At 38.1% G+C, this 26090-nt stretch overlaps 1 protein-coding gene across 3 annotated transcripts in view; it reads left to right on the forward strand.

Annotated features, from left to right (window-relative positions):
* The window catches only part of GFRA1 (GDNF family receptor alpha 1), a 274556-nt gene that overhangs the window by 118662 nt on the left and 129804 nt on the right, over positions 1-26090 (forward strand). For all 3 annotated transcript variants that reach the window (XM_067000421.1, XM_048060503.2, XM_067000420.1), the window contains exon 3: positions 361-444. In XM_067000421.1, coding sequence (XP_066856522.1) covers positions 361-444 — 84 coding nt within the window. The remainder of the gene's footprint in view (positions 1-360; positions 445-26090) is intronic.

The following is a 26090-nucleotide window of genomic DNA, read 5'->3' on the forward strand; positions in this document are numbered from 1 at the left end:
TAGTTTTTTGGCTGTCACCTGGGTTGCTCCTCTAAATAAGAGCCCTACTGCTAATGTGGGTGAAAACATCCCTGCTATAGCTTCTGTCCTGTTTTCCATGTTGAGATGGGACAGTCTGGGTGATGTCAGACTGTTACTGCAAATTATGACCTTATCCATGGAGGAAGTAGAGAAAAGAACTAGTGACAGGGATAAACAACTTGCTTCTTTCAGGTTTTTACAGAGAAATAGCCACACAAGCGGATTAAAGCAGAGTACCTTTTCCAGTTACAGAGTAACTTTATTTTGAAAGTAGAAGTAAACACAAAATCTTAGCCTGAATTCTTGTATAAAAAAATTCAAAATATTTTTTGCCTTTAGGAAATGACTTGCTTGAAGATTCCCCCTATGAACCAGTTAACAGCAGACTATCAGACATATTCAGGCTAGCACCAATTGTATCAGGTAAGCAGACTTAAAATTCTTTAGCCGAAACATGCTTTTAATCTGCTGCTTTATAGTTGAATTATGGAACTTTAGTAGCTTGTGGAGCACAACCCTCTTAAGTGGAATGTTAATGACTTTTTGGGTTTAGAAGTTAATGATATAGTTGCACTGAGCAAGATACTAATTGTTTTTTAAATAATAAGTAAAACTGAAGGAGTTCTTGGCAGGATGGCAATTTGTATTCTTCTTGAGTCATTCTCGACAATAAATGCTAAATTTTCCTGTAGGTGGCAATCTGATTCCCCATGTTCCTAATTTCCTTTTTGGGAATGTGGTCAGTGCAAGTTACCTCTCATTGACATTCAAGAAGAACGGAAGATAATCTTTCAAATGTTTCTGTAAGGGAATGCTTCATAGTTTCACACAGGTTTTTTAATTATTAATTTCAAAATTAAGGCTTGTCATATTTTCTGGAACTGCTGTCTGTTTAAGGAGCCAATTTATAACTTTTTTCTTTTTCCACTTTGTCTCTTAATTTTTGCTGTTATTTTGTGCCTATCTTTCAGAACTTATTTGTAGTAATTAGAATATGTCGCTCAATAATTAAATTACACTGTTTTTATCAGATTAAGTTACACTCATTTTGGATCATATTGAAACAATGAATTTTTGGCATTGACAGGGTTTACAGGTCGGAATTCATATTCTTTTTCATAGTTTCAGGAAGTCTTATGAGGATGCAGTATATACTCAGGACTTCTGTTTGTTTAGTTTCATAAAACAAATAAAACAATGTGCAGAGCATAGTGTGTATCTGATCGTGTTAAAGCTGTAGTTAACTGACGTGCTACAGATAAGCATTAGTAGATTTCTCTTCAAAAGAAGGGAGAAAAAAAATGCCAGAGAGAGTGGCTTGACCAGTTTTGAGCAGTACTTACACTTGTTAGGACCTTAAGTCTCATTAAAAGCCAGGGGGATGTAGGTTGTTAAGCATTTAATGGTACAGATTTTCAAAGGCATATAGACACATAAAATGTAGATAACTGCCCATTGGGATTTTCAGAAGGGCTAAGTGATTTAAATAGGTGTTAGATGCCCAGACAATTTAAAAAATTCTAAGTGCTTAATGCATCTTTAGGTATCTTAATGCCTTTGAAAATCAGACCTTCAGTCACTTTTCAAAATGTGGCTTCAGATACAAATCACATGCATCCTTTAAAAGGATAATCTGAGTTTGGTGAGCAAGTCTGTTGCAGAAATAGAGAGCAAAGATTAATTTCTGAAGAATCTTAATTTATTTTTTTATTGCTTAAAAACAACAACAAACAACTGAATACAAAATCAATGTAGAGAAGTTCCAGGCTGTTTTCTTAAAGTTTATGGTCAGCCTGCCAAGGGTTAAATTCTAACCTACCTTTGCAGTGTTTCTCTGTGGAAATACCCTATGTACACTCCGACTTTCCATTATACTTCAGATTGCACATTTTCTTACAGATTATCTTAGAAATGCAATAAGTTTTTCTACCTGTTTAGTGCGATGATAGAACATGATGTATTTGCCAACAAGTGATGTCCTTCCTACCACTGCCACTTGGAATGCTGGTGGACTAGTTAGGACACATTCACTGTTAGTGGTGCACCACAAATTCCTGTTCGCTTTGATGGAAGTTTCAGTCTTACAAGGATTGGAGGCGTAGATTCACACAGAACAGCAAACGGATGTTTTAATAAAGAGGAAAAGCATCAGTATTTGGAAGTATTGCAATCTTAAAGAGAAATATTAGCAAAAGTTACTTTACTTATCATCGTGGTTACTACTGCATGTAACATTCGTTAAAGCTGCCATGTCTTCAAGTTTTTCAGGGCACTGCCCATACCCCAAACAGCAGAACTTTCTAAGATTTTTATGTCTTGATTTTTTAAAAAACAAACAAAACTAGAAAAAGTGTAGAAGCAGTGTTGGCAGTAGTGTCATAACTGCTGATCTGCTAATACAATAATTTATCCTTACAGATGTTGCTGCTGTGTTCACTCTCATGGAAGTTACCTGTGTGCAATTAAAAGCAGCTATTAACCCATGCCTCTTATTTAGAGGTTACTTTATGGTACTGTATGACTTGGTATATATCAAGCCTACCGCTTGATACTACAGCACCTTCTGCTGTTTTTTTTTTTTTTTAATTATTATTACTTTTTTGAAACAATGTAGGAAATCACAGTAATCGTCTTCCTGCGGTACGTGGGGCCAGGGGGAGACGTTTGGCTCACAGGAGTATTTTGTGATTTATATAAGTCTTTTGGAGCATACCTAAGTCTAAGAAATGGAGGACAGTTTTAAAAAGAGGTTAAAGTTGGCCTAATTCTGTGCTGCAAGATGTTCAAAATTGCATCCTTTACTTAAACAGAACACCACATTCTTATTCATTCAAGCATTGGTATGTTGACTTAAAACAAAATTCATGAATATATTGCTAAACCTGATACTAATTTGTAGTTTCTCTCCATTTCCCATTAACATAATATGAACAAATGATGTGGTTGCACTATTAAAATGAAGCTTTGTGTTATGTTTTTAATTGGCCTGCGTTGCACTGGCACTAGTGGTTTAATTAATCTAGAACTATAAAGACAAGGTAAGTGTTCCATATAAAATTTAAAGCAATGTCCAACAACATAGAAAATAAAAATCTAAACCCACAAAATTATTTATCATAGTGCTAGTTGTTAAGCACAGGGTATCGTATATCTAGATACTATAACAAGCATGAATTTTGTATTTGACTGTACTATATTTGCAGGACAAGTGTAATGTAAAAAAGATGACTAAAATAGGAATGTGATTTCAGTGTTTGATTTACTTGTGAAAATGTGTTCTGTGTATTCAGGAGCTTGACCTTTCTTCCTTTCTGTCTGCGCTTTAAGTTTAGAATTCAGCTCCTCCTAAGAAGTTAGTCCTGACATCTCACATTGCCAAATCCAGGGCTGTGACTCTTCCCAGTACAGAGCGGTCTTATTTTTTGGTTTGCTGTATATGTGTCTGATTTTTCTTTAGAAACACTATGTCTGATATGGCGCTTCTGCTTCAAGGCTGTGAATTCCATGCTAGTAGGCAGCCCTTGGAATTACTGAAGACCTGTGTGTGTGTTTCAGAGAGTAGCAGATTTGGGTTACTTACTGTGATGTAAAGCTTAAACAACCATTTTTGCTTAAACCTTAACAGCTTCTGAGAGGTGAAAACATTTTAAGGCTATTGACTTACATCACAACTACTGTGAATGCAAAATCTGTTGATTTGTTTTTAAGAGTTGAGTTTCACACCAAAGTAAGCATAGACGCTTGAATTAGTTTGTCACTTGTTAAAGCTATCTACAGCTTTTTACTACTTGGGGAACAGTTTGCCTCTTGAATTTGTATTTTATTTGACCATCATGACTGAAAGATATCTTACTATTTTGATATCAACTGATACAGTGTAGTGGTCATCTCTGTGGCATATAGTAAGGAAATACCTTGCATTAAAACTCTAGCTTCATGTTATCTGTAGAAATACTTACAAAACAAATGTTTCTGAAATGTCTCATTTATTTCAACACAAAACTGAGAGTCACTAAAGCCAAATAAAAAGCCTTAAGCAATGGCTGTGAAGTGGTGTGAACCAAATACATAATCTTAAAAAGAACTGAATATTTAGATCAACATATTTAGGATGACGTATGTCTATGGATTCATTTTTAAGTTACCTAGTTAATCACAGGTTTATTATCCATTTTTTCAGCTTTGTGTATCATTTCTTCTTTATTTTACATTTGCTATATTAAAAATGATCTTAAATAACGTGCAACAACAATCTGAGTTTCTTAGACATGGAAGTTTTGCTGGTGATCTGTGGTTGGTTACATGCTTAGTGTAGTAAATTGTTTCTGCAAAGTGCGTGTTGTGACAGCAACAAATGAGAGAGAAAGTGTCTCCTATGACTGTATTTCAAAAAGGATATTTTCCCGATTCTGCTTTTCTCATAAGAGGCTGTTTGCTCTTCAAAGACTTTGGGAATCTCTTCTTGCAGATAGTGTTTGGGAGCTTAAATTTAAAAAAAAAAGGGTATACTTTATACTTACTATGGTAAATTTGTTAATTAAAAGGAGAGTTCAGTAGACAGCACAGCACATAGGGCTTCTTACTGGTGTGTGTAATTCCTCATTGGAGCAATGTGAGGAGCATAGCAGATGAAGGTGGCAGGTTTGACTGCCGTACTGAGTAAGCTAGAAGTATGAATGCAAACAATAATTGTCAGTAAGGTGGCCTTTTATTGCATTTAAAATTTGAGACCATAAAGTCAGCAGTGATGGAATTCTCAGAAGGATGTGTGTGCTGGTGGTGTTTAAATTAGACAGTTTCACGTACGCTCTTTCTGTGGGATATTTAAGGATTTTGTGGAGATGGAGATGGGTCTCCCTGTAGGATCTCTGTGTGGTTCAGAAGAAAGGAGTGGGTTAGTAGCTTTCCGCCTTCTTCTGAGCTATTGGAAGTCTTGTAGGCACCCTGTATCATTGGAGTTCACCAGTGAGAAAGCAGGTGCTGGGAAAGAATGAACTTCAGTATGCAAAACACTTCTTCAGGTCCTCCCCATTGCTTTATCCTTCCCAGGCTGGGGTGTAGGCATCACAGAGGGTGGGCTGCAAGCGTTTCCTTTGGAAAAGTTGCTATGAGCAAAGGCAGGGGAGGAAGACCAGGGTATTTCAAAATGGATTTGCAGGATCCAGAGAAACGGAGCTTCCTTGTCCATGTGCTTAAAGCTCTTCAGGATTCTTTGTGCCCATCCTTTCTCTTTCTGCTACTTCTGTAAAGCGCAGGGTACACAATGAGAAAACACCGTGTCATAGTGTGTTAATATTGTCCAGGCTTTCCTAATCCTGAAATTCTTTTAGTCAAGAGTGGACTATGTTTCCCCATCCATTTTCGCAATTCTTGTCCTAACATAAGAGCTGTGCTCTACTAAGTAAAAGTAACCTGCTACTACTTAGTAAATTACTTTTCTTTTATAGAATCCACATATAAATAATAATAATAATGATACATCTATGTTACAGTCTCTGTCCTAGTGAAAAGCTTTTTCCTTTTGGAGTTTGTGGCATGTGAATTAGTGGCTTCTGCAATGAATAAATACTGTATGACATCCCCAATTCCTGCAGCCTGAGGCTTCTAATCCCGAGTCTGTTCCTAAATCTATGCGTATTTCAAATACTATGTATTTTTCTAATTTAACGTGTTCTTTAGACGTTGTAAGAATATTTGCAGTGCCACGTTTCTACAAAGGCAATTTAATTTGCAAACTACTAAATATGTTGATTTCTCTTGATTGTTTGCAATACTCTTATTAGCTCTTCTCTTTTATATTTTTGCATTTTTTAATTTCAGGAAAAAAAAGGAGATATTTCATGTTACTTACCTTGCTCATTCACCCAATTTCATAAACAATAAACCAGATCCTATTAAGTTAATAGGAGTCTTGCAATCTGATTCTGTTCCCACTGAAGTAAGCATAACACATCAAAATCTTTTTATTTGATTACAATGTATTCTGTTTCCTGTTGTAATTTTTTGGCTTAGTTCTGGTTTTCTGACGTGCGGTTGAGGCTTTTGAAACAGAAAAGTAAAAATGTACTGTTAATTTTGCCTACACTAGACTCTCTGATGCATAGCTATATTCTCCTTTCTCAGATACTGTGTATTAATCAGAATAATAGTTTTTGGACCAAGATTTAATATTATTGTTACAATTGTAAATCTGGAGTAACGCTCCAGTGAGAATTTGTGTCCCTTTGCATGTTTCAAGAAAAAAAACAAACAAACCCGGGCATCTATTTTAGCTGCATTTAACAAAATGAAAATAGTTTGACAAAAATAAATCTAATAGGAGCATGTACAATGTTTATGTTCTTTGACATTTCTGTCTGCAGATTTTCTTTGCAGAGACAACTAGGCAGGCTTCCAGTCAGATAACAAGTTATCAAGGCTGAATAGATACTAGTTGCTGATTTCCACTTCTGCCATTTCCATAATCAGATTGGACTTCACACAAAAGAGTGTCACTTTGGTGACTGTTGGCTTGCAGGAGCTCTTTGAATTTCCTGTTTTCTGCATTTCTTGAAGCTAGATCTGATTATGAGAGGGGAATTAAGTACCTTGCTGAAGTAACTGATTGACTATCTTATAAAGGCAGTGCATACACGCTTTAACTTCAGCAGGAACATGAACAAGCCTCGAAACACCAAGTAAGAATATATAAATATTCACGGTTAGTCTGTATTTCTTGCCTTGGTGAGATAATAGGAACCTTTTTTCTAATATCTTTGAAGATTTGTTAGAAGAAAATTTTTATCCTCTTTAGCATGGCACCGTTCTGAGCAAATGCAGAGTTTCTGCTTTTCCCAGTAGTCTGGGCAGGGCTTGTCAACCCATTTCAACACAGGAATGGGATGAAATCCATTCCATGGAAGGAGGAAGCATCTGGTGATACAACACAGAGTATTTCTGCATGAATATTCAACGTCTCCTTGAATGCTAGGAGCAAGAGAGAATATGTAGGAGACTTGAAGGAAACTCCAAGGAGAGCGGTGTTCTCCTGAAGCCTCAAAGGAAAGTGATGCAAGATAGCTGGTTGAGTAAGAATGGTCTGGATTCTGCTTTTAGCATACAGTATGTACAGCAAAGCACAGCTTTGTCTCAAGTAGCCTCTTTGGAGAGCAGAATTGCCATCCCCTTTGTATGTTTACAGGAAAGCCTCACTTACAGCGTGGTAAATCGGGTATCAAATGAACAAACGTGTATGTGCTTTTGAGCAGCAAATTGTATATCCTTCTGTTTAGGAAGACCATGGTTGTGTAAGTAAGGAAGACTTATGGTTTGTGTAAGTACCACACTACTTCTTAGGAAGTAGGAGCAAAGGTGGACAGGTATCTGCCGATATCCCAGCGATATTGGTGGAATTACTTGGAGAGATGGGGTGCTTATCGCTGAGGAGGGAAGCAGGGTCTGGTCACCCATGTGGAAGAGAGGCATCCATTTCAAAGAGCTGGCTAACAGGAGCAGTCGTGGGCTTCGGGGGGACAGAACAGCTCACCACGAAGTTTACATTTTTGTCAGGTATCCGCAAATTGGTGTGTTGCAGGGATAAGCAGTTGGACGCAGCAGTCTCATTCACAGTTGAAGGCATGACATGGTGAGAGCAAGAGAAAAAGCCCGTGTTTCCTCTGATGTAGGTCTGTGGCAGCATAGGGATGCTGCAGTGGTGCAGGTACCAGGAGGACTGGTGCAGCAGGGACAGTGAGGCATCTGTCTATGGCAGTCTTCCTCAGGGGGCTTGTCGGTAAGCTGCATCCCCTTGTGAAATGCAGAGAACAGTGCCAAAAAGAGCAGCATCCTGCAGCTTGCCGTCTCTTGATGGCACAGCAAGGTGCAGCTCCTGGCAGGTGATTTGCAGTCTGGCTATTAACATTTTAAAATATTTTAGAACTTTACTTTTATAGCCCTATTTGTGTTTGATTCTCAAGGATAACTTTGGCAGCAATGGAAAAGCCAGTGGTATCTGTCAGGAGTTGACAGTATGTTAAAAACGCTGAGAGTAAAATGCCTGTATGTGATGAAAAGAAATAAGAATTTCTGAGTTGCAAGGCAGAACTTATTTGTGATAAGCATCATACATTTCTTATTTTAAGCTGTACATTGTATTATTTTAACCTTGGAAAGGAATGTGTTTACAGCTTTGATTTTAGAAGTGTGATGATGTTTTTTGTTGATGAAACTAATTCTGTAATTATTTTATATTAATGTTTTGGTTTTATTTTGACATGATTGCATTTCTGTTGGGTGAAACTAATGCAACAGTGCTATCGATGTAGTTAGGGCATTAACACAATTAAGTTATTTTCTGGATAGTTCTTTAGTTACTGTGATGCTTTGACAACAATTTTTGTGTCAGGCTATTGTCCTGGGCAATCTGCACTCAGCTGAAAATTTAACATGAGAGATGCATGACACAGTGTAATGGCATAGAGATAGCTCTTCCTGCATAGAAATTCACAGAAATGATGGGTTGTAAAGAGAGTTGAAGATCTCAAACAATTTGAGTAGGAACCCATAAATAAAGATGAATTTCTGCATTCACTGGTTATATGATTTTATCACTGTCTGGTGTCCATAAAATACATGTTCCCATTAAAGTTTTGTCATGCAGCTGATGAGGTTCAAAAGTGTTAAAAGCTTCCACTTTCCACCTTTTAAATTCCGCACCCTAAATTCAGTATTAAAACTCACTTCAGCAAAACCGGTTCCTTCCTTTCCCTTTTTTTATGACAGGCTCCTCCACGCTCTCCTGCTTGATGGCTTCTCCTTGTGGCCCTTCTCTGCCCTTACCCCGCTCTCCCCTTCTCTGTGCTCCGGTGCCTGCCTGTCCTCCACTGTCCCGTGCCTCCGCTGATGCGTCGCCTCCTCTCCTCCTTGAGAGCTGCCCTATAACTCTGCTTTTTTCCAGCGTTCTCCAAACTGTTCTCACCCTCCATATAAAGAGTTTGAAATGTGGTCTAATAAAAGAAATTGTTCCTGAGTAATGGAGCTAATAAAGCCCCGTTTCCTATAAATTCGAGTCCTCAATCTCCTCTCTGCCCCCTGTTCTCTACACAGACAGAGCTCCTATTTTCTGTCTCTGTGCCGTGCTCTCTCCACAGCTACTCCCTCATCACTTCTCCTTAATTCTGCCCCACGTCACTGGTCTCTGTGGGGCAGCACATGTTGCAGCTCGCTGGATGTTAGGCACGTGCTGAAAGACTGTAAGCACGTGTGGGTTGGCACCTTCTTCTTCTCAGAGCCAGAGAGATACCTGCTTTTTCCTCAGCAGGCAGGTCCACTTGGGTCCATCTTCCCAACCCAAACCCGCAGTTTTTCATCAAATTTGTAAGAATTTCCTGTTCTCTGTCAAACGTGGCCAAGTATGTCCTGTGGGTTAAAAGGTTGCTGAGAGCTTCAGGGGTGTGGAGATGGGAGAGGAGACTGATACTTAACTTACCTACGTTTCCTTGAAAAACTAGGATTAAAAAAAAAAAGGTACAATTCCTGTCATATCACAGAGCATTAGACTGTGACATATCCCATCTTATTCTAGTCTCATAAAACATCTACTGTGTTGTGCAAGTGATATAAATAAACATGCAATGGACTTGGAACGCACAGACAATTAAGTATAGTCAATGGCTGACAGTTGTACCGGATAATTGAGCATCTCAGGATTCTTAAAATGGAAAATAATTCATGCATTTAGGTTAGTTGGCATGAAGATTATTTACTCAGATTCAGAAATAAAACAAGAAAGTAAGATCGTGTCCAAAAGCTGTTATGTGTGAACACATACATCACATTTAATTATTTGAGTAATGCTATATCATATTTACAAATGACATTGCATTTCTTGGAGTCATCTTCTTTTCCAGATGGAATATGGTCATAAAGAAAATCAAGAAAGATGATATCTTTTGGTGGTAGTTTCAAGGAATTATGTCCAAATACCCAGACTTCCCCAGGCTTGCCACTTGCAAATAGAGTGGAATCTATTCTGCACAGCAGTGACTTTGCATTAATGAACGCTTAAGCAGCAGATTAAAATGTCTGTTTAAAAAATAGGTTAGGATTATATAATAGCACAAGTCTGGGATACTAATAGCAGCGAAGATAATTTTATTGAGCAGATTAAGCGCAATTAGTTCTCTACTGCAGAATGTCTAAATACAATACCGAATCAAAACCCAGCCCCTGCAGCTTTACTTGCTTTCCTTCACACCTACAGGATCTGTACCTGACGGCAAAGTAAATTATCATTTTTATTGTTGTTCATTTTGTATTGCCATGGGAATGTATTTCATGTTATCCATTAGGACCCAGGCAAACAAGTCTTTTCTCCACACGCACCATCATGAAACGAGACATGATTGAAGACAGCAAGGTGTCTGCACGACTTGAAATGCTTTTATAAATTGATAAATTTTCTTGTCATATTTCTTTAAAGGATTGCATGGATAACACCTGCTATAGCCTTATATGAAAAGTTACGAGAATTACAGTTTTATCATAAACCCATAGTTATTTCCCTCATAAGCTATTTGCTTAATTTTAGTCTCCTAAATAGTGAGACAAAAACTTGCAGGGGTTGATAACACTTATGACCTGATGAAGTAAACTGCTTTGATCCTTTGAGAGGTCAAACTGTGTGTGTGCTTCTAAGCAAACATTCCCCAAGGCTACTGATGCGTGAGATGTCTCTTCCCATTGCCAAATGTCCCACCTTCACAACAGAAAATTAAAGGAGACTTGTAAAGAAATGTGGTGTGTTAGTGTATTTGATCTTGTGTATAAATTGGTGCGAGATTTGTTGAATGCAGGGTGTTGTTTTCTTTTTTGCACTGCATAGGGATATCTAGACGGCTCTTGTGGTTTGAGTAGAAAGTGAATGCATTAATATTACCGCATTAATGTTTAGGGAGAAAGGCATACAATGTTTTTTTTTTTTTTTTCCATTCAATACATAGTAATTTGACTTGAAGCTTCATTTAGCTCTTTGATACATTTCTGCTGTATAGCTAAATATATCTTATCTTCATGCCCTTGACCTTTCCCTAAGAGCTGTGGGAAGATTAAAGTGCGTACATGAGAATAAATTTAGAATTAACCTATTTTAAGAAAAATTCTACTGTATGCCTTAGTTATTCATGAAATGGTATTGTTTTTGTCCCTACAACATGCCCGGTCTGGCAGAGCTGAGTAAAACAACCCTCTGCTGGAGCAGGGCTCTGGGACTCCTAGAAATGAGAAGGTAGGTAGGTCATTTTTCACTCCCCACTCAATCCTTGTCCTCCTTGCGGAAGCTGCCAACAAAGGTGCCAATTACAGTGATGATTTCTGTAGCTCAGGTATCTGGCCTGTAACATGCCCCCTTCCCCCAGTCTCGCTCCGTGTAGTTCACCATGTGAATGCAGTATAAATACTTTTGGTCATTACCCTCTTGCACTGCGTTTGAACTAGCGACTAAAAGGTGAGCTTGTCAATATATTAAGGACATCATTAATGGCATAACCACAGCCATAAACAGTGAATAATGGTGACAGCTTAGCTTTATTTATTTCGTATTACAAAATGTGTTGGTATCTCCGGGCATCTTTTAAGCTGTATGGATACTTCTGAAAACAGACTTAGTGACATCCACTGTGAGCAGCTGCTCTGTAGTGTTCTTAATTATCTACTTTGAATTATTCACTTTAGACAGAGAATGGTTGAACTTGTGAAGCTGTCATCTTTAGGGCTTAGGTATGGCATTACTGTGCAGTAATTATACAGTCTGAGGCTAGCTTTCACCTATGCTAATTGCAGGTAAGCTTACAAATTCCTCAGATTATTAAAATGAGAGTCAGCTCCTTCCTGTTGCATTCAGTCAAGTTTTTAAATGTTGCAAACTTTTGGTTCTGCTTTAAAGAGAAAAGGTCAGCGTAAAAATCTTACAAATATCAATACTTTGCATAGCTAAGAAAATGAGCAGTGTTCTTCCTTTGTGCCTTACAAAATTGTATTTGTAGCACTGCAACTGTATGTAGAGCTTTTTCCTCATTATTTTAAATTACTGTTGTGATTTAAATATCTATGTAATCCTACACAGACATAGTAAAACCAAAACCGTGTCTAAAAGATAATCAGTAAGTGGCTATACCTATGATACTAACAGGAGGCAAAAGAAATTGATTTCATAAATAGCAGTGTTTTCTCTAAAGTTGCTCTCTGTAGGATGTTCAGAAAAAATCACAAATTCCTGTCATGCAGGCAGTATGCCATATCTGGTCTAGACTGCGAGGAGAAACGTAATGTACAAGCTACAGAAGGAACTATTTTGTCCCCCAAAGAATAAAATAGAGCAAACAGTTAGCTCCCCTTGAGCAGTAATATGCGCTAATTGAAGGGCTCAGGACTGCTCTGTAAAAATCAGCGTTCAAGCTTGTAGAATATGTAAAGTGACTAGTTTCTGGCTTTAGCCAGAATGAGGGGTATAATAAATGATTATGGACCTGGACTGGGTTGAAAAGAGCTACTTCCCGCTGCAGCTGTCAGAACGGGAGACATGTAAAGTGCTTGTAACAGATAGCTGCTGTATCTCCATAGCAGGCTGTACTTCTGTGGCAAAGAGAGTCACTGATAGATTAGGGTGACAATTCATAATGTTCCTGAGAGTGAGTGCTACGTGTTGAACAAGATCAGAGGCTCAAGGAGCATGTCTTGGAGAATTAAGGTTTATTACTTAGCCGTCTGTGTAGTTTTCAGAATTTAAAAGGATTTACAATATTTGAAATACGTTTAAACTCAGAAAATACTGGTATTTCAGAGTAATGCTTTACAAATCATATTTTCCTCAGATCTTAGTTGTGTGCAGTGTCTGATTTGGGGTATTAACTTTTTGTTGTGTGACATGGTAGAGTAGCAGAGAAGTATTGTAAAATTCTAGAAATTCCTGTGCCTATTTGGAATGATTTCTTAGATTTCAGAACAGGAAAGCTAGAAGGATTTTTTTGAATGTCTTAACTTCTCAGATGTTTATTATTTTGGACTATTTATTTTTTAAAGAGTGGCAAAAGTCGTAAAACACATCTCTAAATCCACCTGCAGCTGTTCAGCAGCAGGGTTTTGGCCAGCTTCCAGGACTAGTGTATAACGGATATTAGGGAAGAGGAGAAGGTTTCTTTGAGGTATTTTTACCACTGGGGGACTCCTGCTGTTCACATTTTTTCCATACCGTTTGGAGCAGCTCGCGTTTGGTTTCCACGATGGAGTTCAAGCGCAGGGCGGAGGGGCTGCCGGGGCTGCAAGAGGTGCAGCCAGCGTAGGAGTCCTAGAGAGTCGCGATAATTTTTGTTGGCAAATGTGGCATTTACCTAGTTCCCGTTATAACACGCAGATGTTAAACTAGGTTGGTTCTCTTCACATCTGGTGCTAGCATGAGAAACTGCACGGTTTGTAGATGTGCCTGAGTTCATTCTTTTGACAGTTTTATCCTTAGCATTTTTAAGACTTGAGCGAGGAGGTGCTGGCAGGACTTTAGCTTTTTTCATATTAAATGTAAAGGCTGAGCTAATGTGTATTTGGCAAACACAAGCACTTTGAGGTCAGGACACTTAGGATGTAGCTTTTTCTCTTTTATACAATTCATTTTTGTCACAGCCTTGAAATTATATTCAAACATTCCTTTTCCAGTATATGATATAAATTAATGTTTTACCAGTATCTAAAATCACCTTTGCTGATGCACTTAAAGTCTGACTAATACATATATTAAAGGAAGAGTTAAGGTACAAATGCATCTCTAATTACGGGCCTGTCTGACTGAAAAGTTTCTTTTCATAAATCATGCAAGAACAGGAAGGCTAGGAGCCTCGCTCGTTCTTGTAAACTTCCAGAACTTACCCCCAAAATAGCTCTTTTCCATTGGAAAAAAAATATGTTTATCCTAATTTCCTGACTGTATTTTAGATGGGTCATTCTGTGACAGTGTATTTTTCTTCCAGGTAGGAGTTGTCAAAACCTTTACAGGTGGTATTAGCAGACCACCGACTTTTGCCATAGTGCTTTTTAGGAAGGACCGAAGAGAAGAGATGTGTTTGTATCTGTAATACAGCTGAACAGCAGCTGGCAGCTTGTGAAGACCCAAACCTTCCTGCCTGTAATGCGGCGTGGTGTCCTTATACCACAGGATATTTAGGTCAGCGTGTTTTTAAAGACATATAGAAGAGGGAAGGCCAAATATTTTCGAGGCGGTATTTGTTGCGGTTGGATTGCAAGCTCCGTCACAGTTCATTTCGTTGCGCTATTTCTTCTGTCCGTAGCTGTAGCATCACAGCCAAGTGAGTTCAAAGGTGTTAGTTAGTTGGAAACCAAAGTCCCTACCCTCACATCTAGCTTTCAGAGCCTATTTAATTTATTAGAGCTAACAAAATGAATCACACTTTAGATTGTCAATCATGCCACTGTTTTATTTCATAAAACAAACAAAGAAGAACCAAGTTGTGTTTGCTTCATGAGGAAGTTTGTCTTTTGTTGTTTAGAGAATGTATCCTGTGATGACTGTCATACGGCATTAATTTTTATGCTGTACTTAGAATTTCAATACCTGAATTTCTGGCAGTTTCTTTTCTTCATTGGTGACAAGTAAATGTTGAGTATTCACTTGAATTTCTTTTTTTTTTTAAAGTAACACCTGAAGTGAGGCAGGCTAATATAAGGCAAGAAGGTAACAATTTGTACCTTAGTAAAACTAAAAAAATTCTCAAACCGCTAATTAGAGGGCTGCAGGTAGTGTAAGAGGTATATTTAAACAGAAAATCCTCTGGCCATTGTTGCTCTACTTTCACGTGTATTGAACAGCCATTCCTTCAAGTACCAAAACTGGGCAGTTGGCAGCATCCTCCTGGAGGAGGACATAAATTCCTGTATTTGATACTGGAGAGAAAGAAATGACAGGTTTGCTTTTTAATGTGGTATAATTCCGTAAACTCTGGTGCTATGTTATATCCTAATATGATAAATGTTGATGTGTAATGAGGCATAAACGTTTTTCTAATTGTTACTCTTTTCGCTAGCTGTGAATTGGCCACTAACAGGAAACTTAGGGACCTTTTACAGAGGAGTTCAGGTAGATGGAGAGCAGTCACACTGCAGCAGCCATTTGCCAAGCCCGATGGCAGTTCTTAGGGACATGTGACAGAGCAAGAGAAGTGATGTTTGCATATTTTAAATGTAGTATTTCATCATGTCACATAGTTCTGTGGAGAACATATGTTGCACTAACTATGATAGTATTCACAGATTCACAGATTCACAGATTTCTCTAGGTTGGAAGAGACCTCAAGATCATCGAGTCCAACCTCCGACCTAACACTAAGTCCTCCACTAAACCATATCGCTAAGCTCTACATCTAAACGTCTTTTAAAGACCTCCAGGGATGGTGACTCCACCACCTCCCTGGGCAGCCCGTTCCAATGCTTAATAACCCTTTCGGTAAAGAAGTACTTCCTAACATCCAACCTAAAACTCCCCTGTCGCAACTTTAGCCCATTCCCCCTCGTCCTGTCACTAGGCACGTGGGAGAATAGACCAACCCCCACCTCTCTACAGCCTCCTTTCAGGTAACTGTAGAGAGCGATGAGGTCGCCCCTGAGCCTCCTCTTCTCCAGGCTGAACAAGCCCAGCTCCCTCAGCCGCTCCTCGTAAGACTTGTTCTCCAGACCCCTCACCAGCTTGGTCGCCCTTCTCTGGACTCGCTCGAGCACGTCCATGTCCTTCCTGTAGCGAGGGGCCCAAAACTGAACACAGTACTCGAGGTGCGGCCTCACCAGAGCCGAGTACAGGGGCACAATCACTTCCCTCGACCTGCTGGCCACACTGCTTCTAATACAGGCCAGGATGCCGTTGGCCCTCTTGGCCACCTGAGCACACTGTTCCAGTTACTTCTTTTAGTTTCAGATTTAATTATTTTTTTTTAAAGGAGGGTTAGATCAAATTCTGTAAAAGTTTGCTGCTTATTTTTGCATTCTTATATGGTGGCAAAATGTGTCTTGTATTATTTTGTCTGTTCATCTGGCAATTTTAATTTTATTTTTTAATCTGGATAACCCATATTAATAACGTTAAATTATGAGAAATGTTTATTGTAGGCTATGTTTCATAATTAACCAAAAACTAGTGTTTTCTCTTGCTTTCAGTCATAGGACAGCCATTTATGTTCTATTATTAGGGTCTCTTTACTGTAGGCCTCAGTTACCATTAAGTCTCTAGTTGTTTTGCATCAGCGTTAGATCAAGATCAGCTTCACTGGACCTGATTTGTAGTCCTTCCTTAGGCAAAATTTTTGTTTAGTTCAAGCAATGCTTTCCCAGTTGAGCTACTGTCAACAATGCTTTGTCTTTGTGTATTGTAGATTGCAAGTGTACCTTTAATTGCATCTTTTGGAACTCCATATGTGTGTGTGCCTACTTTATTCACACAGCTATATTCACACTGATGTTACCTTCCCTCTAAGTTATTTCTAAGCTCTATGACATTTAAAGAATATTTTTCATGTTTTTAGTCTGATTCTAAATTTCATTTTTGATTGTAAGTTAAAAGCTTTTCAGTGTTATGCCGCAAAAAGCTCATGGGCTTCCATGCAGTAGTCTGATGCCTCTGATAGATGATCCTAGAGGTACCTATTCCAGAAAACAGTACATGTTCTTGATAGTTATTCTTGTATTACAACTTCTGCTTCTGTGCTTTGAGCAATCTGGTAGGGAACCTATATCAACCTGAGCCTGGGAAATGCCGTCCAAGCAGAAGAGAATTTCAATGTGGATGGCTCTTGATATTAAAGACCTGTAATTCTTTACAATGCACAGGATGTTCCATACTCCCTCTTATATTGATAAAAGTTAATTTGATATTAATATGTGCGTTACTGTTCAGTAATTCCTCACCTTCTATCTCATTCTGCTGAAGGTTCTGAAAGGCTCTTTTAATGACAAGGTGGGCTTTCATGGAGCGCTTTGATGTCCTGTTTGTGATGCTCATCATGCATCCTGTATGTATTCTAAGGGCTGCTCTGATCATCACCTGACTCTTAAAATCGGTATTCATTTCAGGAGAGCAAGCAAGCTTTAAACAGTTACGGTGTGAAAGCTGCATGCCCTGATATATCAGGAAAGATACTACTGAGACTCTGTATGAATTCATTCACAAAACTGATATCTGCATTGCGCAGAACAGAATCAGCAGCCTTATGTTTTTCTCCTAAACTTCATACTACAGATGGGGAGAATTATTTCTGTGGAACACTGAGTTTATAGCTCAGCAGTCAGATAGCAGCTGTATTTTCCTCCGTTACCAGATCCTCAGCAACATCTTGTCCTGTTTGTAAAGCCATCTAGTTTATGAAAGTTAAAAGGCTCCCAAACAGAGTAAGCCGCTCGAATTTGTGCATTACACAGCTGCTAGATCCAGAGCTGATGCACAGGGAGAGCAGTATACTCGACTTCATTTAATTGATGATGTTGGCACTTTTCATGCCATGGCTCTGAAAGGACTGAAGCTTAGCAGTCACCCTTGCCTGGCTTTGTGCTGGCATGCACCCAAAGAAAAATAAGTTAGCTCTCCTATGGCTGCTTCAGTTCTTCAAGATGCTTTAGTCAGTAGAAGTTAACTGCTAAGAAGAGATTTGAATCACGAGGAAAATGAGAGTGAGTGACTGCTGCATCTCTGTGTATGGAAGCACTGAATGTTAGAGGTCATACATGCAGCCATGGCACAGACCTGTGGGGTCCTGAGGTCAGACAGATGAGGTGCTTGCCTACTGCAAGGTATTGTACTGCAGCCCTATTCACCACAGTATTGCAAAAAGCCACAGATATTTATCAGACAATTGTTATTTTTGACATGATAAAGCAAATTTAAGTATATTTGTCACAAATATACTTCTTAAGTACCTGAGATTTTCAGTACACAAAATAAATACCATTTAAAATATACTTCTCTCTGATACTGGTCATGGTTGTCGTTATAAAACTTGCCTTCATCGTTTAAAAACAGTTGGATAAAACTTTGATCATTTTTCAGCGTTTCATTTAAATTACGAAGTTCAATAAGCTTTCTTTGCCCAGCTTATCTGTAGAGTATATATGCTTTATAAATACCCAGTGCACCAGCATTTAAAAGGCCGTGTGTTATCTGAGAAAACTCATGTAGAGAATCAACAGCTCTACCATAGGAATCAGTCAGCATAGTACTGCAAACAAGGGACCTTTTGTACCTCTACAAATGCAGAGCAGCATGAATTTTACAACTGCTGAGTGTACTCCAAAGTTAATTACCATTTAGATTCTAAATAAAATAATTCTCTTTAAAAAATTGTGTGGAAAAAAATTTTAGTGGCATATACCATCCTATTTATTATTTATTCAAGTATAACTGAAATTGTAATAAGAAGTCAGATTGGAATCAAGGCTGTGTGGAAAAGTACATCTTTTCAGTGGGGCTAATTAGCTTGAATAGAAGAAAGTGCTAATGCAGCTATCTGGAACCTGAGTTAGTTTTTACTTTGCTCTGTAAGACATTCTCTGATGCCAAAGTCTTAGTTTTAATAAAGGGGTTGAGATCAATAAGATTATGCCACTAAGAGATTTAATTGAAAAGAAGAAGCAGTGATGCTTAGGAGTTGTTTAAAGCACTGCTGTGTATGTTAAAGTGTATACTGTAGTGTATACCCTGTAAACAGCAGTGTGCAGTGCATATATACTGCAGGAATTACTCTCTAGTTTGGGGGATGTGATTCCAAAGTCAAATTTTGCTCAAATTTTCATTGAGAAAGAAGCCATGCCACAGATGGGAGAAGTATTCTTCATGAAGCCCAGTGGACTGGTTGTGGTGAGGAGGTGCTGTGAGTGTTTTCCCCCATGGTTCACAGCCCATCCGGCGATGCTGCACCACCTGCTAACTCTCGTTCTGCAGTCCTCAGCACCTCCAGGGTCTTCAGTTATGTTCAGGTTTGGTTGAGGTCAAACTTTCCAAACATAAGAACAGAAGTGTACCTTCCGTGAGATTTCTGGCAATTGCATGTCCTTCTTTTGTTGACTTTTAATTGATACATTTTGGCCAATATGATTGTGCTTTCAAATATTTTGAATTGCTTCAAAGGCAGTTTGCTTTCCTGTTAAGTTAAATAAAGCTCGTCAATGCTGTGCTTGATTTTTATTACCCTGTATAATTGCTACTACAGACTGTATCAGATTTCTAGTACTCTCCCATTCTTCTTTCAAAGTACCAGATCTTCTCAGTTGGTCTCTGTTGACTCACTTCCTGAGCTGTGTCTTTGTTTTTAACCAAACAACTGTAGAAATACTTCTTACTCCTTTTTACTTTCTCATAGCTACTTTTGGAGAAGTCCCCTGTTTCTCAAACACTTGACAGGCTTGTTGTGTAGTTGAGTACATTGTATTACATCTTGCCATGTAAAGCTATCAAATGTGACTGACGGGGACAAACTGAGCACTTTATAGTCTCTAGGGCAGTGACACTGGAATGCAGATTGCTTTCAGGAATAAAGGATTGTTTTTAAAGGTTTATAAAATGGCAGTATTTAATACTTTTGAATAGATCTAACAAAAATTTTCCATGTTGTCAAGTTAGAGAAACCAGTGTCTGCATTATTTTAGAGAGCACTTTACCGTAAAAAGTCTTGCTTTGACATAGACTGGAAAACAGATGGGTCAATGAAAAAGCACATGGATAATTTGCTTTCCTTTTGTTTTGTTTCACTCTTTGTTTTCCTTCTGTTTTATTTCCAATGCCAACACATTTTGGTGTTTCTTTGCGTTTGGAGGTTTATGAGTATTCTTTTGCAATGCCCAAGGGTCTTGACTGAATATATTATGAATTTAATGTCATTATTACTGTGACCAATAATTCCTTCAGTGTCCAAAATTTTGGGAAGATAGTACAGTCTAGGATTAACACCTAAACACCTACAACATCTAAACACCTACAAACAGAAAACAAAGAGGTGAGGAAGCCCCAGGTATGGGCACCTTTGGGGATGAAAAGGTTTCTCGGTCTTCAGGTTTACTTGCTGCTGTGTTTGCTATTTTCTTGCTCAGGAAAAACTATGTTAGTGTACAGGAGAAAAGAAAACTCGCCTCATTAAACATTTTTGGGTTATCTTCTTCCCACAATGTTACTGAAGCCAGCTGCATCTTGTGGTATCACTGGCCAGAGAATTAATTTATTGCCATTCCACAGAGAAAAGCTGAAATTTAAATTAGGTTCTGCTAACCTTCCTAAAATTCCCATGAATTTGTATTTCTGGAGGCTGTGGTGTCATGCCCAAACTAAGATACTTCCCTTCTGTCCTTTGAACTCCCTTACCTTCATTTTGTACAGAGGTCTTCATTTCCAGGCCTGTTGCTGTGTAGTTAGACTGTATCACCTGCATCCTGATAAAAATGCTTGGGAATTGGTGATGTGTAAATTGCTTCTTCCATTTAGTGCTTAAAAAAAAGCTTTTTCTGACGGAAAGATGAGATATAAATGTAAAATCTTTACACCGGGAGAGTACCTTTTACACCAGTAAAACTTGCTGGATCATAACTAGGGCTGAAGCATGCCAGCAAGAATTTGATACTAGGAACTGAGTTGGCATCTAAACTTTTTTATTGCATTTCAGATCTAGAGAATCTGATTATACAATATTTCAGTGCCAGTTTACCATAGCAATGATTCTTGGCTTTCTTCCATCTTTGTTTTCAAAATAGTATGGAAGTTGAAATAAAAGCTAAATAGGAGCTAGACAGTATGTGCAATTAGTATGAATCAACATCCTATCTGAATTCAGACCTTATTTGCTGTAAATGTTATATAGGATCTCTGAACAACCTCACGAGTTCTCCATAGGGCATATATAGATGTGTGTTAATTATCAGCTGATTTGTAAATACAGCTGAGAGAGCATTTCTGAAAAAGTCAGAAAAAATCAGTTAAGTTTAGCAACATGAATCCATTGTTGACTTGGGACATATCAGTTGTACTGGAGAAATATTTTCCTCTGGCCTCTAGATTTTGTAGAAAAAACAGAATATCCATTTCATAGAGCAGGGTGCTTAGAATAAGGTCCTCATATTACAAATGCATATTTATATCTGTTTGGGCTTTTGCATGTCTTTTTATTTCCATAGGGGATATCTCACTGTAGGTTGTATTATTTAATGAAACACTCATGGTTTCTTTTTCAGCAACATAAATTAGACGTAGGAGTGTTTGTTTTGGGGGAGATCTTATTCACAATGCACGTCTCTCTTTGTGGACAAGTTGCACAATACGCCATGCTGGTGAGCTGCATCTGTTCTACTAGTGAATTTTGTACTGGTTTGCAAGAAGTGTTTGACCACTCTGGATAGCTGCATTTACAGAAGCTCTTTTCATGACGGAAACGAAAAACTGCTGCCTTTCTGTCTGATGTGCAGCTGCCTCACATCTTTGTTGGGTATTTCTTTGATGTAATTTCAACAATGATCAAATTTGTTGGTGACACAAAACCAGATGGGCAGTGAATGCTCTTGTGGCCAGGCCAAAATGCGGTGACCTTGAGAGATTAGAGTGGCCGAGGCCATGGGGGAGCAACGGGAGATTAGCTGCTTAATAAATATAAAGTTCTGTAAGGCAGGGGCGAAGAAAGGCTGGATATGGGAGGACCTGACCACATTTGTCACATTAAAGGAAACTCATTTTCCTGATTGTTCTGTCCTAACATGTCTTTTTACGAAAGCAAACATTTCAGACTTCACAATCCTAAAATAGCACAGATGGAGCAAGAAAAAGCTCAGGGAACTAATCCACAAAATGAAAACTTTTGAGGATACAGCTGTAATATAAGTAATTTACATTTCAACTCTCAAAGAAGTGACCTTGCCAAAGTACTTTGAAAAAAAAAAAAAAAAGTAATCTATATGGATTTGCTAGACTCAGATAAGTCATCACTAACAGCTAGAGGGAGGGAGTTTAATATATTTTTATATCCCAGAGATTTTAATAATACAGCCTAAATATTTGTACTTGAATTCATTATGCCTGAATTAAATGTATCGTAATTAAAAAGTAATTGAATTTAAGAAATTCTAAATGGATATAAATTGTAGTATTTGCATACTTCTACTAATAACACATCCTGTTCTGAATTTAGCTTTTAGTTTATGAACAGAAAAAAGACCACTGCACTTCAGTGTATGCCTTTAAAAACCTTGCTACTAAATTTAATATGATCCATAACAATGAAAGCCTTCCATAAAATGTGTAAATGTATTACTAGTGCAAAGCTGTTTTTATTATTTTATTTATATCTATATAATGTCTTAACAAATCAAAGGTGTAAAGCATTCTAGTGAAAAGCAGTTCATTCAAATAAAAGCAAGTGTATGTGGGTTTTTCTGGGGTGATATCTTTTCTGCATGATTCTTTGAGAGCAGAGCTAGTATTTACAGCTCTTGTGGTAGATAATCATACTTAAAAGATTTGAAGAAAGAAAGGATAAAACTGTGGCATTCTGGCCTTCTACTTTGTAAAATATTGAAAATAGGAAGTGATCTTGGGCTGATACTCTGAAACTTGTGAATTGCAAGGGATGCTGGCAAAACATCTAGAAAATGAGCCCTGACAACACTGGCCTGAGATGGTGGAAAACACCTTCCATTGTACATACTACTTGGAAACAGAATAAATATCAAAACAAAGAAAATGGTAAGTAAAGGATTGTTCTTAATCTTAAAATAATGGAGGTGTTCAAAAACAGAAAGAACAGCAAATCTTTTTTGCAACCTGTATTAAAAAACATGATAATTCAGTGGAGCAAATACAGAACAATGCTGTCATAATTGGTTTCCATAAGGCAGAAAAAAAGAAGCCTCAAAGGCCTTGAGAAAGAAATTGCAGTTTTTTGTCCAGAACTTTCAGTGTTATCAGGAAACTCAGATGTCTTCCTCAGAGGAAGAATATTTAGGAAACATTGACAATCACAGATACTTATTTGCAAACTGGCAGCCAAATAAATACAAATTAGTCTGATTAGTCTGATTTTTGACTAGATGTATATATATAAAAAGGTCCCTAAGTCTTCTCTTTTTTTTTTTTTCCTTCAGATATTCTACAGTAGCAAGAATCACTAGTTGACTTTAGAGTGAGACTTTTAACTTGTCCTAACTTTGCTATTCACTCATTGTGTCCTTCTTAAGAACTCATACAGTCCCAATATTCTCAGTAATAATGTGTGGATATAGCAGTCTTGCAGAGTTTACTATAAGGACATCACAATATAGGCAAAGTGTGTGGTCACTGCTTTTCTGTGGCAGTAGTTACGTCACAGGGTGAAGTGGAGCACTGATTTTTTTTCTTTTAAACAGATCCACATCGAGGCATCCTACTTCATCTTGTCTTCATTCATATCTATTTTGTATAAAGAGAATGGCATACTGGAATTTCTGTGTTTTCTCCCAAATAAAATATGAAAAGAAATATAAATAAGTAACATTTTGCTTGTGCACAAAGGCAGATCCTGAGTGGTATTGTGAAATGTATTTAGTCCTTCTCTGAAGGGTAGAGGAAAACACTCCAGGACGCAGTGGAAAGAAGAGATTTTTCTCCCATGATGCAAGCAGCAGTGAAGCTGGGATGCAGTTTGTAATGCCCTTTGTGTATAGGAACAGCTCTTTAACATGTTCTGTGCAGCATGCTGTATTAAATATACAGAGCTTCTCAATCCTTCCCATTCCCCCTCTGCACCTACAAGGAGATATTTGTATCACACATACCCCTTCCTGTCTATCTGTAAACAACCGCCACAAGCAACTGCGGGTTGCAAAGTGAGCAGGGTGCAGGCAGTGGTGTGTAACAGTGCAAGTCCCTTTGCTTCAGAGCGTATCTGTCTGAACTGGCCATCTCCACAGCTGAACTCCTTGTTTTGCTGCTTTTCAGACTAGCAGCAAAATTCCCCCTATTTTACTTATTAACAGGAGGAACAACAGTCAGGAATTGGATCAGAAGGTTGATAAAACATAATCTTCACTTTTTGTGAGTTAATGCTAAGTATTGTAAGCACCCATGGCCTTACATGAAAGAAATTATTTCTTCTTGTTCACAGTCCCTATCTCTCATCTAAATTACATCACTACCAATGAATTCCATTTAATGCAACTAATTTCTGGCAGGAACCCCATAAAGTCACAGTGTAAATGATGTGTAACAGGGTGATCTTTCATCTGTTGTATCTTGTTGCATTCTTTCCTTCTGTATCTTATTTTTGAAAAATAACTGGAAAAGTACTTGTCTTTTGGGGTTCATGATTTTATTTTATTTTGTTTATAAATGTGTGCTGTTCTGTAATCTTTCTTCAGAATGTTCTTGTGGGTGGAAAACGAGCTGAACATACTTATTAAGAAAAGATGAAGAAGCTTTATCAGTTGCCTAAAATGTTTATAATGTCTCGATATTCTATCCTGTCTTCTTAATTAGTTTTATGAACTACACCAATTTGCCCACTGAGGCTGTCTGGATATTAGAAAGTATTCAAGTGTAAAATAAGCATTAGGCTGATGCTCCTATGCTATTATTTTAGAAATACCTATGTGTTTACTCTAAGAAAATTGGTTTGTTTGAGCTTTTTTATCTTGAGTTACAGATTTTATATCCCTGCACTCTATTCTATGATTTACTGTCAGGTTAAGTGGATTAATTAAATTAGTAACCTAATGAGCGTAGTTTAGTTTGAAAAATAGATGCTTATGCTGTTTGTTACCTTTGTTGATGATTTTCCATATTGCAATCAAATTGCTACCAAGTTCTGGGAACCTTTTGAAATACATTTAACACGTGTAATGTTTAACTTTGTACATTCAAGCAATGTGTTCCTCTTTTTCCTCAGATCATGCAGAGAAGTAATACAAGCATTCATTGTGGTACAGCCTTTAAACATGAGAAAGGGTCCCATTCATGCAAAATCAGGTTTTGGCCTTTCTGCAGTGACAATCAATATAGCGATGGGATTCTCCTTTTGTTGCATGCTGTTAGCATTGGAAATTCACCCAGAGATAAAGCTTAGTGCTTGCTTACTTGGCAAATGTGATTAAACTCTGACAGATAAAAGGAGAATGGGAGTAATTGTATGACAGAGGAAACAAGGCAGGGTATGAGCTACACAGATCCCGCAGAAGAGCATGTGGAACTGGACTTTTGTGAGAGCTCAAAACAGGCTGCTTCTTGAGCTGATTGAGTTGCCAGGGGAAGGCTTAGTCTGGGTGTACGTCATCCTGGAGGAAGAGGAAGGTGTTCCTCTGTCCGACTTACATGCCCTTGTTTACAGGGTGGTAGGCTGATCTTTGCATAGTTGTGGAGGAAGGTAGTGTTTCAGAATGGATGATGGAGATGCTCTCTGCTCAAGGAAATCCCATCGTTCATCTGAACGGTTTACCAGATATAGAAATGAACTGGTTGTGCATTATGCTCCCATCCAGCATGACACTTTATCCATGCTGCTCCAGCTTCTTGTATCTAGTAGCTTAGGACAGAGAGCTTTGTATCCAAATGTGCATCTACCCAGCCTACTCGAATCTTGGTGATGAATCTTTCTCTTTGACCAGACTGTTTGAGGTCATGTGGATTTTCTTTTCTGTGTGGCACTGTGAGGATACATGTCTGGGACAAAGAACATCAGATGCAGGGTTTTTTAATATTACAGTGTAGCAGAGGAAGTGTAATTCATTCAGAGTTGCAGCTGGTCTCTAGATTGCAAGATAGCTTGTTCCCAAATGTAGATGACCTCTGAGATTTTTATGGTAAATCTCAGTTTTGTAAAATAAAGCAGTTCAAAATGTTTGGGTGTTTTCTAAGTTACCCTTTATGCTTATGTGTATGGGAATGAATAGAGATTGGGTGGGAGTGGAGATTAATTACAGAAATAGAGGATGGGAAGATGTGAGGGTGAAATTTCTCGCAGAAGAGGGAAATGGTTAGAATCTTATAATCCTTGAAAATGGGAGAGAATTAATATGAATAACCCATATAGATTTCAGCAGACGAA

The sequence above is a fragment of the Anser cygnoides genome, chromosome 7 (assembly GCF_040182565.1).
Source record: "Anser cygnoides isolate HZ-2024a breed goose chromosome 7, Taihu_goose_T2T_genome, whole genome shotgun sequence".
Taxonomy (NCBI): Eukaryota; Metazoa; Chordata; class Aves; order Anseriformes; family Anatidae; genus Anser; species Anser cygnoides.